This window comes from Microcebus murinus, chromosome 7, assembly GCF_040939455.1.
Source record: "Microcebus murinus isolate Inina chromosome 7, M.murinus_Inina_mat1.0, whole genome shotgun sequence".
Lineage (NCBI taxonomy): Eukaryota > Metazoa > Chordata > Mammalia > Primates > Cheirogaleidae > Microcebus > Microcebus murinus.
In genome coordinates, this window is record NC_134110.1 from 95,413,417 (window position 1) to 95,429,456 (window position 16,040).

Sequence of the window (16,040 nt, forward strand, 5' to 3'; positions counted from 1 at the left end):
GCAGGAGGATCATTTGAGCCCAGGAGTTTGAGGTTGCAGTGAGCTCTGATGATGACACTGCACTCTACCCAGGGCAACAGAAAGAGACCAAAAAAAAAAAAGTATCTAAACACCACTTAAAACTAAACTCTTGAAAAATGGCTGTAATCTACCTTTCAGAGAAACGACTATTTTTTCCTATAGGACAGACACCCTGTAGCCAGCCTCCTTTGAAATCCAAACAAGTGAAATCTCACTTCAATAATCTATCTTTTCATAAACTGATACTGATATCCTAATACACACACCCCCTACCCCAATACTGCATGTACTGATACCTAAAAAAATGCTACTACTTCCCTAATCTTGCAATGAAGGCAGGTAACACCAGTCTTGGTGCTGTCATAATTAGACTAACAGTTTTAAATTCATTTCTATGTGCATAAATTTATTTATACTTTGACTTGTGTTTAAAATGAATTTGAAGGAATTTGATAGGAAAAAGTCTAGTACTGTGCTGTTCAATAAGGCAGCAACCAGTCACATGTGGCCATTGAACACCTGAGATATAGCTCATCTGAACTGTATAAAATACAGACCAGGTTTCAAATACTATCTCAGTAACTTTTTATACTTATTACATGTTGAAATAATATCTTTGATAGGTGGGTTGAAATATGTATTTACTAAAATTAGTTTCACCAGCTTTTTCTAAAATGTGTCTACTAAAAAATCTAAAGTAACATAAATGGCTTGCACTTGCAGCTTCCTCTATATAGCTGGACAGTGCTGGTCTAGAACATAAATGCACAAAGTAAAGGTGGCCAGAAAATTACACTTAAATAACAAAATTCCCTTACCATCTCAGTGAAAACCTTTGTCTCCTCCCTGCTTTCCACCATACCACCAATCTCTGTCTTTAACACAGTGCTTGGCACATAACAGGCACTGAATAAATATTTTTTTAAATGTAGTTGAACAGAGGCAATTAAGATACAAGATAAAAATGCAATATATAAAAATGGCTTCTTAAAAGTTAAGAAAATCAATTGGCTACTTAGAACACCCAGCAGAGGCCTAACATCTAGGCTTTGAAAGTAAACTAAAAAACTAAATTCTCATTACCTACAATATTTTTGATAGTCACAGAAAACAATACTCGTTTACAAAATAAGAACCAGCTAAGAGGCAAGGCTATCATGCAGCCATTCACATTTTCAGACTACAAACTGAAAGGACAGTTGTAGTAGAATTTTTCCTCTGCTTTAAATTAACTCTACACTTGGTATTTTCTACTTTAACCCAGTGAAATTCTGACCTCTGGGATAAATCAGCTATGTTCAGCAAAATGCAGAGGGATTGCTCATTAAACTGTAGTATATATCATACAAATTGAGGTAGTCAGAAGAAATACTTTAGAGTCTGTGAAAAATAATGGGCTGCTGAGAGCAACCTATTGAGCAGGAAAATAGAGAGCAGTAAAGGCTGGATAGCTTGCTTTAACCAAAAGTGTCATGAAGAAATAACCAGCAGGCCACCAGCAAGTGGGAGAGCTGCCAGGTCTCCGCCTTCCTTCCCCCTGGGAGCCCCAGGAAGGGCAGCCCACTCCAACGAGGTTGAACCTGGGTGCCTGTTTTCTAAAGGTGGTTACACTTGGAAAAGACCCTGACTACCACTTAGGTAAAAGCTGGTTTTTCGTTAAAGATTTTTTGTTTCCCCACCTTCCCCAGACATCTTTAGGAGTATGAAAGTTTAATGTTAAAGAGACTATTGATAAGATAACATCCACTCTCCATTAAAAAGGCATTTTTTTTTCTATTTCTAACCACAACTTGCATACATGATGCTTAAGAAACATGGCTATGTTTTTCCATAAATTTACTTAGTAGTTGCCAATTACTCTGCCTAGGTCTGGAATTCAGTATTTATTGAGTGAACTGAGTAAAATTCAGTATAGGACTGACTCTACTTGAGATTTACCAAGAAAAGGTTTCCCCAGATATTTTTAAAGATATTCCTAAGACGTCATGGAAAGATAGAAAATTGAAAATATTGCCATCTCTAGGGGTTCTTTTTAATCTCGTAGCGTAAAATGAGAACACAGGGAAATTATTACTTATTGCCTCAACCTTAGCAGCCCTCTAAAATTATTTTCTGCTTCTGTTCTCTTTCATGATGACTGTATTTCAGAACCAAACTAATGAAAAGGGCACAAATGCATGCAAAGGAAACTTATTCTAAGGACCCAATGTTGAAGATCTTAAAAATTCTACCAGAACTTTCCATTTGAGAGTATAATCCATGAACTGGGACACCTATGTGTACTATGCCATGTAAATTACACAGAAACTCAGGGACTTACCTATAATCTGAACAACAATCCACCTTACCAGTCTTTGTTTAGATAAGCTCTTCAAAAGAACAAAATGTTGTTCTGTGCTTTGTTTCTAGGTTGTCATCATCTATGTCCACAGTGTGCAGATAAATGGCTACATTTCTAGTCCCACCCCCTCTCCACTCTCTTCTTACGGTGCTAAAAACCTCCTAGTGTACTCCAGGGACACAGACCCAGGACCATGCAGCTTACTCTCCCCCACACCTCAGCCCCTACATTCCAGTAATACTACGGACACTCAAGGCTTATGGAGTTCTTCCATCTTTGCACTCATTGTTTCCTAAGCCCTAAACTCTTTTCCCTTTCCCATCCTTCTCTCAATGCAGACTGATCTTTCACATCTCAGCAAAGACATCACTTCCCCCGAAAAGCGGCCTAGCCTTGCCCACTGGGTCACCCAGTGCTGCTCTCCACAGCGCGCTTCCCATGGCATATCCTCACCCGCATCTCCTTGCCCCCATATAGCAAGATCACTCCCGCTCTCGAAGAGGAGCGTGAAGCCTCAATATATGATAAAAATGTCCTTGAAACCAAGGAAATAAAGCCAAACAACTATGACAATGTTTGACACAAAAATTTGTAAGATTATTTTTAAAACTTTGCAACAGGCATTTCAAACACTTGCTAGATGACAATGCATCATTTTTGATGCATTGTCCACTATGTTTAGTACTTAAATACTTTGGGAGGCTGAGGCAAGAGAATTACTTGAGGCCAAAAGCTCAAGACCAGCCTGAGCAACGTAGCAAGACTCTGTCTCTACAAAAAATACAAAACTAGCTAGGCATGGTGGTGCACGCCTGTAGTCCCAACTACTCGGGAGGCTGAGGCAGGAGGATCCTTTGAGCCCAGGAGTTCAAGGTTACAGTGAGGTCACACTACTGTACTCCAGCCTGAGCAAAAGAGTGAGAACCTGTTTCTTAACCACTCCTCTCCCCAAAAAAGTTATTTATCTCACTATACCTCTAATCAGCAAGGTATATGAACTCCACTTCGGCGATAATGAAGCTAAGTAATCTACCCAATGTCAAGCGCTTAGTAATCATTTAGTGGTGCTTCTATTAAAAAATTCAGACTCTAACACCTGTTCTCTTTCCTTCATACCAGTGGTTCTAATAGTATGGGCCAGGGTTCCCAGAGGGTCTGTGAGGTCAGAACTAGTTCTCCATGAGACTAGATGTTATTTGCCTTTTCACTCTCATTTTTCCTAAATGGACAGTAGACTTTTCTAGAGGCTTATGACTTGAACAGACTATATTTAGAAGCAGATAGTGATTCCACAGAAAAAAAAGAAGAATGATTTAATTTTTAAATTTAAAAAACAAAAATAAATTTTTAAATAAAAAAAAAAGAAGCAGATGTAAGAATCAACATTTGAGAAAATATAAAACAATGCAACTAGTTTTTTGTTTGGGGAAAGTTATTTCTCATTTAAAAAGTGTTATTTATGTTAACATATAATGGCTCATTTAAAAATAATTAACAAATCAATACTTTCAACTTTCCTCAGTTTTAATTTCTGAGACAGTAAATATCAATACTTGTAACCCACATCAAACAAGCTCTTTGGAGTCCCTAATAACTTTTAGGGGTCTGAAATGAAAGGTTTGAGAACCACTGTCCTATTAGCTACTGAAAAAGATATGTAAGCTAGGGTTTTTCCTTTCCCTGTAATTATCAAATAATCAAAAGCCTAGAGCTTTCACTAAAGAATATTTCCATATACCAAAATGTATAGTTTTGTACATTTTGATCTGATGAACTTTGGCCTTTTTGTTATATTTTTCTTCATTGACTTTATAATAAAAAATGAAACATCTTTAAAGATACTTAAATGTGTTATATAATTTAGAAAATATCCATTCAGAACCCATGAAATACTTAAAGAACACAACTTCTATTTTCAAAAATGAAAAACTCAAGAAGGGTAAGAGTTGACAAGCCTATCTGAAAGTGATAATTCACTTAGCAAATTACATGGATATTTCACCCTAATCTGATAGCTTCCCTGCTACCCAGCATGGTTTTGAATCACCATTCTATAACATATGAAATATAAAATAATTTTAGTAGTTCTAAAATAATTAGATAAATCAATTTGCTAGGGTAAAATGTCAATCATTGAGAGGAACAGAGATTTTAAAGATATGTGATAGAATTTTTAATTACCTGCATCATTATCTTCCTGGCAACATAGACTAAAAGGGTGGTTAATGTTTGTACAAATCAAATTTAATATTTCATAAATAAGTCTACAGTTCATAATATATAAGCTGTTCCTTAAAAATTAAAATTCGTTTTACATTGTGTCTACACAGGAAATGACATAGTTATAAAGCAAGGTTTGCATTTCAGTAGATCAGAAACCAAAAGCTAGAGCAGAATTAACATACATACCATGGACTAGACATTATTGTACTAATAATGGGGGATGCATTACCCCAATCTCAACACCCTTTGGGCTGGTTACCCTTTTTCTTGTTTTACTGATGGCTCAGAGAAGTCAAATTACTTGCCCAAGATCACTGGGCTAATAGCAGTAGAGCTGGGATTCAAATATCTTTCTGAATTCAAAGCCTATGTTCTTCCCAAGACCTTATGCCTCCCTAGTGTTATTTTCAAAACTGGGTGCTTCCAATCTGGAGAGGCTACAAAGTTAAACAGAAATCAGAAAGCAAATACCACGAACGAAATAGAAAACGTAATCATACTTATAATGAAAAGACCTCAAATGTCCTTATCTACAGCCCTTTAAAGGTTCTGAGTTTGTCTATAATGACTCACTCTAAAAAGAGGGAAACATGCTTCGGGTCTCTCAGTTCAGGGCCTCAAACGCCACAGATTGACATACATCCTATGAAATGCCCATGGAGGTATTCTGTACTCTTAAAACTCAGGAAAGCTGGAGGAAATCAATAATTCTCATGCAGGGATCTGACTATAACCACAGAGGGTCTCCTCAAACTGTGCTCAAGAAGATGCTGGAATGAGAAGTCTGAGAAAGCACTGCTCTAACAAGGGTTAGGGTTATCTTGTTAGGAAGGGTCAGATAACCCTAACCAGGAAGGGTTTTCCAGGGAAAGAAGAGATTTTCCAGGTAGTAAGAAACGAAAAATTCCTGGAAGCTACGTCACATTCATTTCTGGCCTAGAAGCCACCTAAGTTCTAGGTTCATAGGCCTCAGGGACACCGCTTTTGGTCCGTTCTGAGGAGCGTTTTGCTCTGGGGTTGATTAGAAAGCAAAGCTGAGCAGCTGGGCCGGATCTTCACACCGCGGGGGCGGGGGCGGGGCCGGGGGCGGGGACGCTCCCCGCACCTGCTCCCCGCACCTGCGCAGAGAGCCTGTCTCCCTGCCCTTTCCCATCATCCTCTGCGAGCCCCACAGGACGGTGGGCCCATAGGTCCCAGAATCCCTTTCACGAGGAGAGCGGAAGTGTCCTCTCTCCTCCTGGGCAGTGCACGCCTGGCGCCGTCCTCCACGCCGCCTGATTTCGGGGCTCTCCTGAGAATCACCAGGTTTGCCGGCCCACTGAGGGCAGCTTTACCGGAAACACCCCTTGTCCTGCGTCCCAGAAGGCCTTCCTGACCACCCCCTCAGCCCAGCTGAGGTTAAGGCTTCTGTGCTAAATGCCTCTCCGCTGAGATGCCCCAGTGGCTTTGTTTCCCCGACCAGACCCTTTTACTTTCACATAGCTTCAATCCCTTCTGCTCCCACTACCTGATCCCTGGTACAAACTGTTCTTGAAGGCCTGGACAACAGGTTCACACTTCTCACCTTTGCTTCTACATCTATCCTGTGGACTGTTTAATCAATATCACTGGCTCCCCATTTAAGTCCAAATTCCTTAAAACAGAATACAATCTGAATACAAACAGAAAAACAGAAAACAATCTGGCCCTGACTGATACTTTACAACTTGAAGCTCCTGCTTCCCATGCCTACTTCCTACAGCAAGCTCAACTCGTCAAGCCCTTGTTTAGCAAACCGCCACTCAGCCTGAAATGTCTTCATGGGTTCACTTTCCCTAGGTAACTCCTAGCCAAATTCTAAGCACCCTCACCTGCTGGTATTTCCTCTCCCTGGACACTTGTCATATAATGATGCATGATTTTTTTTACTGTTTTATATTTTCACATACAAGTCTTGTTTCCCCAAATTGATTATAAATTCATCAAAACAAACACTATGTCTTACAACTCTAAAATCAATTATGGTGTTCTCCAAAATGTTGCACTGTTAGTGGATGATCAATATATATTTCTGAGTAACACTCAGAATAGTGTGTACACATGGATATTAATTTCTTTCATAGACCTAAGGCATAAGCACCAATTTATAATAAAAAGATATGTTTGTGAATATTAGAGCTTAAAATTTAAATCTGGACTGGGCAAGGTGATTGATGCCTATAATCTGAGTATTCTGGGAAGTCAAGGTGGGAGGATCGCTTGAGGTCAGGAGTTGAAGACCATCCTGAGCAAGAGAGAGACCCCATCTCTAAAAAAATAGAAAAATTAGCTAGACATGGTATGCATGCCAGTAGTCCCAGCTACTCAGCAGGCTGAAGCAGGAGGATCGCTTGAGGCCAGGAGTTTGAGGTTACAGTGAACTATGATGATGCCACTGCACTGTAGCCAAGACAACAAAGACTATCTCAAAACAAACAAAACACAACCCAAACTTAAATCTGTTCTCTTATAAACTCTGAAGGATAATAAAAATCTCAGCTTACAAAAAACGAAGACTCCTTCCTCAATGCTGGGTACCCAAATCTCTTAGAGATCAAACATCTGTGAATTACTATTTACTATGATTTTCTACAGTTTGTAATTTATACTCATATTAACAATCAGCAGTTGGTAAAACAAGTATTACAGAAGTACACATTTTGTAGCTTCCCAAGGAAAAAAATAATATAAAAGGAGAGATGGAGAAGACTACCACAAACACATAAAACTTTGCTGGAAGCCAAGACTCAGTGTATTTTTAAAACAGGAGAGGAGAGCAATGAATGGAGAAAGAAGAAAGAGAAGGAAACAAAAACATTTGTCTGATGAGTGTTCTGAGTCCACTGTTCATCTTCCTGCTGGCAGTAACCCAGCTCCTTGCAGGCACGGACCCAGTCTTAGTTATCTACATATCCTTAGCCCCTAACACAATTCCTGGAAAACGGGGATTCAAGAACTCTTGAATCCATGAATAAGTGCATAATCTAGTAAGTGAGTAAACAAAGGGAGTAATAGAAAAAAAATGAGTTCAAGCAGCCTGCAGCTGCAGTCCCCAACTCCCAGGCTTTAGACCAGTACTGATGCAGTCTGGTCAGTTGCCTCGTTGGAATTAGGCCACACAGCAGGAGGTGAGTGGCTGCAAAGGAAGCTTCATCTGTATTTACAGCCACTCCCCATCACTTGCACCACCACCTGTGCTCCACCTCCTGTCAGATCAGTGGCAGCATTAGATTCTCCTAGGAGCATGCACCCAACCCTACTGTAAACTGCGTATGTGAGGGATCTAGGTTGCGAGCTCCTTATGATAAACTAATGCCTGATGATCTGAGGTGGAACTGAGGTAGTGATGTTAGTACAGGGGAGTGGCTGCAAATACAGATTATCATTGGCAGAGAGTTTTGACTGTAACAGAGACCATAATTAATCAATTGCTTACAGAATCATATCAAGACCCTATCAGTGAGTGGCAAGTGACAATGTAATAATAACAGAAATAAAGTGGACAATAAATACAGTGTCCTTGAATCATCCCAAAATCATCTCCCCTCCCCTCTTCTATGGAAAAACTGTCTTCCATGAAACCAGTCCCTGGTGCCAAAAAGGTTGGGGAACCACTGGCCTACAGGATAAAAGTTAAGGCATTCATAAGGAACAAACTTTTTATAAAGTTTAAAGGAGAACTCTTAGACAAGTTAACCATGAATTTTACAGTGCATTGCAGTCATCCTCTGTGTCCCCTTACCTGATGTACAGGCACTTTCTGCGGGGTGTTCTGGGGTGATGGGTGGAGCTGTGCCCAAGGCTGGTGATGAGGGTGTGGGGGTGAAGACTGGTGGTGCAAGCCCGGGTGGGGCTGCAGCGGAGGACAGGTTGGCAACTGCTGAAAAGACGGCTGCTGACCAGGATGTTGTTGGCCAGGTATCAGTCGTTCCTGGATTGCTTGTGGATCTGCAAGGCCAACACCAGGACAACCATTTGGTCTCATGTGCCCAGTCAACTCCCTCGTTGCCGAGGACATGCCCATAAACGGACGAGACTGCTGTATGTTTCTAGGGCCCATATTCCTCTGTCCAATTCCCATGGCACCAGGGGGCTGGTGAGACGGCTGAGGGTGGGGCATATTTGGATAACTGCCAACTTCCATTGGTATCCCAGCACTTCCAGGCCTGACTTGCGGAGGAGGAGTGCCTGCTGGATTACTCATTGCTTTCATGGGTGACATGGGAGGTGGAGAGGCATAAGTTCCCTGAGGCTGTGAAGGATGCATAGTTTGTGTGTTCATTTGGTTAAGTGAGCCACTGGGGTGGATGGGCTGCTGGTGCATTAGTCCTTGACCACTGTTTGATGGGAATCCTACAGCATTGGGGTATCTTGGTACGGACTGATTCATTGGAGTATTATTTGTAAGGCCTAAATTTTGATTCATCCCTGTATTGTTAACTAATCCCTGATTTAGATTACTGTAAGGATATCGAGAATACTGCCCTGAGTTGTTTATAGTAGGAGAGGGGACTGTCTGGCTCCGAGAACTAAAGTTAAGGGTTTGTGGCCTAACAGCCCCTTGTTGAGGAGGATTCGGGGAGAATCTGGGACTGTGGGCAACGGATTCTCCATGGAGAGCAGTAGGGGGGTGGTGATGGAACTGCTGCACCGAGTGACGCAAGGAAGGTGCCATGCTGGGACTCTGTTGGGGCACGTGGGACAAGTGGCCGGGTCCTGAGGTGGCAATAAAAGGATTTCCCTGATTGAGGCCTTCTTGACCTTGGGAAAACTGGCTCATCCTCGGCTGTGGCTGACCATGCTGCTGCATGGAAAAATCCCCACGTGCCATGTAGCTGCCCATCTGCTGCATGTGCTGAGGGTGGCCCTGCGCAGGGGGCCCCGATGGAGCTGGCTGTGGTGGCTGTGGCTGTGGCTGCTGCTGCTGGTAGGGGGCTCGTATCTGGTCTGGTACCTGAACAGCCCGGGGGCCCCACATGGAGCCACTGTCCACAAAAGATTGCCCGTGCCTTTCGTTCTGCATCCCAGGGTAGACTCCCATCTGACCGCCGCCACTGCCACCATGGGGCACCTGAGGAACGGGAGGGGTGTGATACTGCGAGTGCGGAGACGCGAGTCCGTTCCCAGGGGCATTACTCATCATTCTGTTAGGCTGATCCATCAGATGCATCTTTTGTTGTTCATACTGATTATAGTGATCGAAATGTGTCAACTTTGTTTGATTTTGATTAGTGGAAGGATGATGAAGGGATGGCTGCAAAGAGGCAAAGCCTTGGTCTATTGGCATTTGCTGACCCATGGGATTTACTGGGTTTTCAGGGTAACCACATTCTCCAAGATTTTCAAGACCTTCACTGAAAATACTCCCATCCTCGCCAAAAAGACTCATCATTCCTGGATCCGCCATCTTCTTCCAACACACGGCTCCTCCAAAGGATAGCTCGAGAGCTTGTCTGTGCTTCACTTCACTGAGGTGTTTGTCCTCAAAGCCTATAATCCTTAACTAATCTTCTTCATGTCATTCCATATTTCTTTAATTCTCCTGGACCCTGCAGTGTCAGGCAAAGTCTGGATATAAGTCCTAGAAGGGAGTGGGAGGTAGGGAGGAGGAAGGAAGAAAACAAAGAATTAGGAACAAATGATAAAAACTGCCAGTATTTTACACATTTGAATTTGGTTTCCATCAACAATACTAATCTAGCCCCCTCACTGAGCTGTATTTTATAAATCTAGTTCACTTTAAGAGAAACTCATTAGCTTCTACCAGAAGCATTATTATGATCGGTTACTTAGAAAGCAAGCAAAACACTAACCTTAACCTTAAATTAATCCATTCACTACACTTCCTAGCATTCCATTCTTGGATGGAACAGAACAAAAGAACACAACATGAAGCAGCAGCAGCTGCCACAGCAGGCAAGCAGATGTATGAATATAGCCAAGCAGCCCATCTGTTGAACTAAAGCCCTGGAAATGCTCTGGTTACCAACAGCCCGCCCTTAACCTTATTCCCCTGAGCGGTGTAATCAGATGAGCAGCAGCAGCCCCGAGGACTGTGAAAAGCTCAACTTAGTTAAATTGACTAGAGGATTATACAAATACCAAAATCAGTCATTTCGTACAAATTAGATATTTACAGCCCACATACAACTATGTAACAGCAACACAGGCATCTCACAAGAAGCATCCATAATGATGTTGAAAAGCAAGATTGAGAACAGTATAATAAATTCATAATTTCATTATGTTTAATGGCAGAAATATACAAGATTCAGAGAGAGACGAAAGAAAAGCTTTCATTCTCCAAGAGGACCAATTTCACTCATGGCTCTGGGCCCACCACATTCCCAATCTGCACTGACAGCAAAAGCAGCCCAATCACCAGGCTCATTATTCACCCACAAGCACGCTGGGCTCTAGTGATGGACCAGGATCCCACGTGACCACTCAGAGTCACTCTAGCTGGGTGAATACTTTATAGACCGATGGCTATTCTCATTAGTAGAAACAGAGAACTTTCCCCAAAAACTAGTCAAAACTGAAAATTATTTTAACAGAATAAAGCTCAAAATATTCATGCAGTCCTCACCATTGCCCTGAGCCCTTTTAGGACAAGGCAGGACACAGGCAGGTAGGGAGAAAAGTGGGCAGACACATCCACGAACATCTGTGCTTACACCACTCACATTATATACACTATGCGATGCTCCATATTTTATTCAAACTCTTCCTAACAGATTTTGTGTCAGACCAAAACAACTAATGTAAGGAATGCCTTAATAATCAAAATGAGAAAAGCGGGGTTTTTTTTTGAGTGCTAATTAAATCAACAACCTAATAAAGAACTGATTCACATAGGAAAAATGCCTGAAATCTTAAACATCTTTGGAATTTAACTCATTTTTTCTCTTTATAAGCACATTAAGCATTGTGTGATATCCATTTAAAAAAACAATATCTTTTTGAAGAATTTCTAAAGTGATGTTATAAACAGGCTCAGTCATAAATTCTACTGACACACTTCCATGTGAGCATGGGAATGTACAATGGGGTAACCCACACTGCCAAGAACTTACCAGTAAGACAGATAAAAATTCCGTTTCTGCCTGCCCTATTCTAACATATTCCTAACACGGGGAAAATTTTGCTTACAGAAAATGTAAACAACATTCCTGTTCACTGTCAGAACTACAGACATAACACCTGAGAGGGTCTCCAGGTCTGCAGTTTTCAGGTGACAGCTGTCAGCTAAAGTCAAAGGTCTCCTCACTCCACCGCTAACTGCCATGAATTTTCTGATCTACTTTCTCCAAATACAGAGGTCAAATAGGTGAAAATAAGGTGAGTGTGAAAGCCGTTTTACTGAAAACATGCCACTTTACTATGCAACTACTTTAAAATCCAAAATAAAGAGAAGTAGAAATCCCCAGTGCCAAATACAACAAATATTTATAAATTGAATTTACTGCTAAAAAGCCTAAGCAGTCAGTCTTCATTTATTCAAGGCTCATTCTAATTTTCAAGAAAATAAATACTGGGATGGACCTGATAATAGCTTAAACCAGCCGTGCAGACTAACCACTTACCAAAATAACCCTTCAAATTAGCTTAAGGAAAGTAACGTCTACTTATATGTCCTGGATGGCCTTGTTTTATAGAATAACAGCTTCATCCTCCAGGGTCCACCAAGTGTCATGGGAGGAAATGCTACTGACTGGATGGAGCTCTCAGCCAGCTCCGGGCGGAAGGAGATCCCAGAGGGAGTGGACAGCTTGGCCCACTGGTGACCCTGTCCTGAAGCCTGTTCAGCCCAGAGGCAGAGAGAGAAGCATGGGAAGGCACAAAACAGTGAGCCCTTGCTGAGAGTAATCACAGTGACACTTGGCTATGCTCCTCTTCCTTCTGATTCCCTACTCCTTCCCACTGAGTGGCCATTTCCCAGAGGCATGAAAATGCCAGCATTACATGCTATCGCGCAAGCCTGTCGCCCACCACAACTGTGACCACCACACTCAGGTGAGCCATGGGTGGAGAAATCTGCCTGGCTTTATAGCAGTGACCACTCATACTCAGACAGCCACCAAACACCTTCCTGCCCCTTTTCTGACCTCAGGACCCGGCTGGCAACCACACTAGGAATCCATCTGGTAGCTGCATTTCATATTTCTGATTTGAGCTAATCTAATTAATTTGTTTGGTCTTTTATAATTTGATCAAGACCATTTGAATGCCCACACTCTCAAGTCACAGCTGCAATGTGTAAGTTTGTGTTTCCATAAAAGATATTTATTTAAAACTCTTTTTTGAAGGCTACTTTTCTCTACTACATTCAATATCTACATTTTCTATGTCTAGAGCAGCACTGCCCAGTGGGTCATAAATGAGAGCTATATATGTGTAATTTTTAATTTTCTAGTACCCACATTTTAAAAGTAGCCCAAAAAAGAGTGAAATTAATTTTAATATCTATTTAACCTAATATATGCAAAATAGTATCATTTCAACATGTAATCAAAATGAAAAAGAATGAGCTTTCATATTTAAGTATTGATTCTTTGAAACCCAATATATATATTTTACAGCACACCTCAATTCCTACTGGCCACACTGCAAGTGAAAAATGTACACATGGGACTGGTGGCTACCACACTGGACAGTATAATTATAAAGTATCTAAAAGAGGAAACAGAAGTAACAAGTTAGCAATGGTATCAAATAATTCTCATAATCATTACTTGATTAATAAATATTCAAGTTGTATTTTATGCTTGATTTGGCTTTAAATAAAAAGTAAGCTAAATCTCAAATTATGTTCATTTATTCAAAATATATTTACTGAGCATCTACTATGATCCAGACACTGGTCTAAGTGCTGGAAGAGATACCAGTGTACAAAATAAACAAAATTCCCTCTTGTCCTCAAGGAGCTTACATTCATCTGTAAACGATGAATCTGTTAAGTGAGAACTGAGATTTGCAGCTTATGTTATAAAAATTTAGAATACCATTCCACAAAATACTACTTGGTAGTTTATGATGAGGAGTGTTCTAACTAGGTTCCATATCATGTAGTAAACAGCACGGATACATAGAATAAATACATAGTCATTTAAGTTTCAACTCAGTGCCCTATTTGCAAGCATTTTCTGAGAAGTGAAATGAAGGATGGTTCAAAAGGTGCGTGTGTTTCAGGGTGAAGGGAAAATGGGAGACTGCTAGACAAACAGAATCATCAGTAATAGAGGCTCACTGTGAAACCAATCACAAACATTTTAGGGCTGGCAACCATTTGAATATCTTCTAATCCAAATCCTTCTTCATTTAACAGATGAAAAAACTCTTTACAGGGTGGAGAGGATAAAACATTTTCTACAAAATATTTTAGTGACAGCTCTCAAAAGTGAAAGAAATGAATGGATGAAATGGCACCTTAGCACCTTAGCAGTGAGTGCAAAATATCAAAGACCTATGCTGGGTCCATTTTATTCACAGATGAGTCACCAAAACAATTGCTGCCATCACCAAATAGAAGAGAGTTTCCTTTCAGAAAATTTTTTTCAATTATACTATATATAACTTTTAGGAAAGCAAGCACATATCAATACCAATTGGAGATATTGGTAAATTTTATTGGGAATAAGCAGAATGAAAAATAGGCAGATCCAAACAGAATCAGTGATGAAAGCAATAAGTGCACAAGAAAACAAGATGAAAAAGTTACCAAAATAATAATATTTAAAATATATTTATATATAATTTAACAATTTTTAGAATTTTTGTTAAATTTATTATATATGTTATATACAAAAATTATAAAGACATAAATTTAATATAGTGATTTCTGACCTCCCCAAACTTAATTCTTTACTATGCTATTCTCAAAGTAGAATGGCATTTATAGCTGAGTTTTAATTTGGTACCATAGTGACACAGAGCCATTTTATGTCACATGCGTGGACTGGAAACCTAGCAAGGAGAGAGGTGAATACAAAACACCTTTTACAAGTAAAATATTTCAACCACTTTTCATCCAATTGTGCAAGCAAAATGCCATCCAAAGGAAACTTTATGGATAAACAGCCAACACATGTGGGCAAGTGTGAAATCACAGGATATTTGCCTATAAGATGGTGAACAGTATTTTGCTGTTACATAGCTAAATTTTGAACTGTTCTCTTTAAATTTCTCTCTTCCACCTCCAAAAGGCCTGAGGTATAGAACACCACTGTGGCAATGATGCTGGGCATGGAGGTGAAGCATGTATCAGAATTTCAAGAGAGTGTCTAACAGCTGGAAAAACAACACATCACTACCCTTACCACAACGCACAAAGACACCTCTTGATCATCAAGGTTACAAATCGTTATCAAGAGGGGGAAAGGACCCACACACTGATAGGTGGACGCATAGAAGATAAAGGAATAAGCTCGCTGCTGAGCTTCCATTCAGTGAAAAGTCCTTTCAGCTAAATCACGAAGCCTGTGGAGAGCAAAATCCCACTCTACCCAGCCCCCACCCGCCCCCACCCGCCTGTTGGGAAAGTTTAGTTGGCTGATGCTTGCTGGTGGAGGAGACATCTATACAACTGACAAGGTCCCAGATAAACAATCAGGAAGTGCCCCCAAATTACCAGCATCAGAATATCAAGTTCACTACTAGTCACATCCAGATTTGTTTTGCCAACTAAATGATGCCCTTCCTGAACCCCGAGACAAGACCACATTTTCTTCCTCATTAGTATGCTCAGGCAGTGCTGATATGCCATGACTGTGCTGTGTAATCCAGCAGCCACTGGCCACATGTTGCTATTTCAATTAATTAAACTAAATAAAATTTAAAATTCAGTTCCTTAGTCACACAAGCCACATTTCAAGTGCTCAATAGTCACATGTGGTTGGTGGCTACTTATTAGACAGTGCATATAACAGAACATTTCCATCACTGCAGAAAATTCTACAGACAGCACTGCTACACTATTTTTAGGAATTATATTTTTAGACAAAGACCATATAAGATAGCAACAATACTCTTTCATAAAAAATATTTTCTCCTCCTCAGAGATTAACATTTTTTAAAGGTCCATACCTATACCTTGTGATGAAATAAATGGTATTCTTTCCATATAACATATTTTATGTTAACTATACTTTGAACCTATAAAATTTCTCCTTTCTGTAGTATCTCCCAACATATTTCTATTCCTTAATAATTTTTACTGTGTTCATTCATAATGTTAATCATAATTCTCAATTATGCAAAATTCAGAAACAGATTTAGGGAAAAAAGGATGTGAAATCCTTCAAAGGTCTGTTAGTCCAAGCATCGTATTAAAAATAAAACCATAATTAGTAATATGGATTGCACTGATAGATTCCATTTATATCACTAAGTAACCTCCAGTTTTACGGATATTAATTGAAGAGACACATGTTTTTAG

The 16,040-nt window shown here is 40.3% G+C and overlaps 1 protein-coding gene across 3 annotated transcripts in view; it reads right to left on the bottom strand.

The window, feature by feature from the left end:
• Nucleotides 1-16,040, bottom strand: part of CHD7 (chromodomain helicase DNA binding protein 7) — a 197,678-nt gene that overhangs the window by 124,379 nt on the left and 57,259 nt on the right. For all 3 annotated transcript variants that reach the window (XM_012738651.3, XM_012738650.3, XM_076005290.1), the window contains exon 2: nt 8,346-10,184. In XM_012738651.3, the coding sequence (XP_012594105.2) occupies nt 8,346-10,010 (1,665 nt within the window). In that variant the 5' untranslated portion in view covers nt 10,011-10,184. The remainder of the gene's footprint in view (nt 1-8,345; nt 10,185-16,040) is intronic.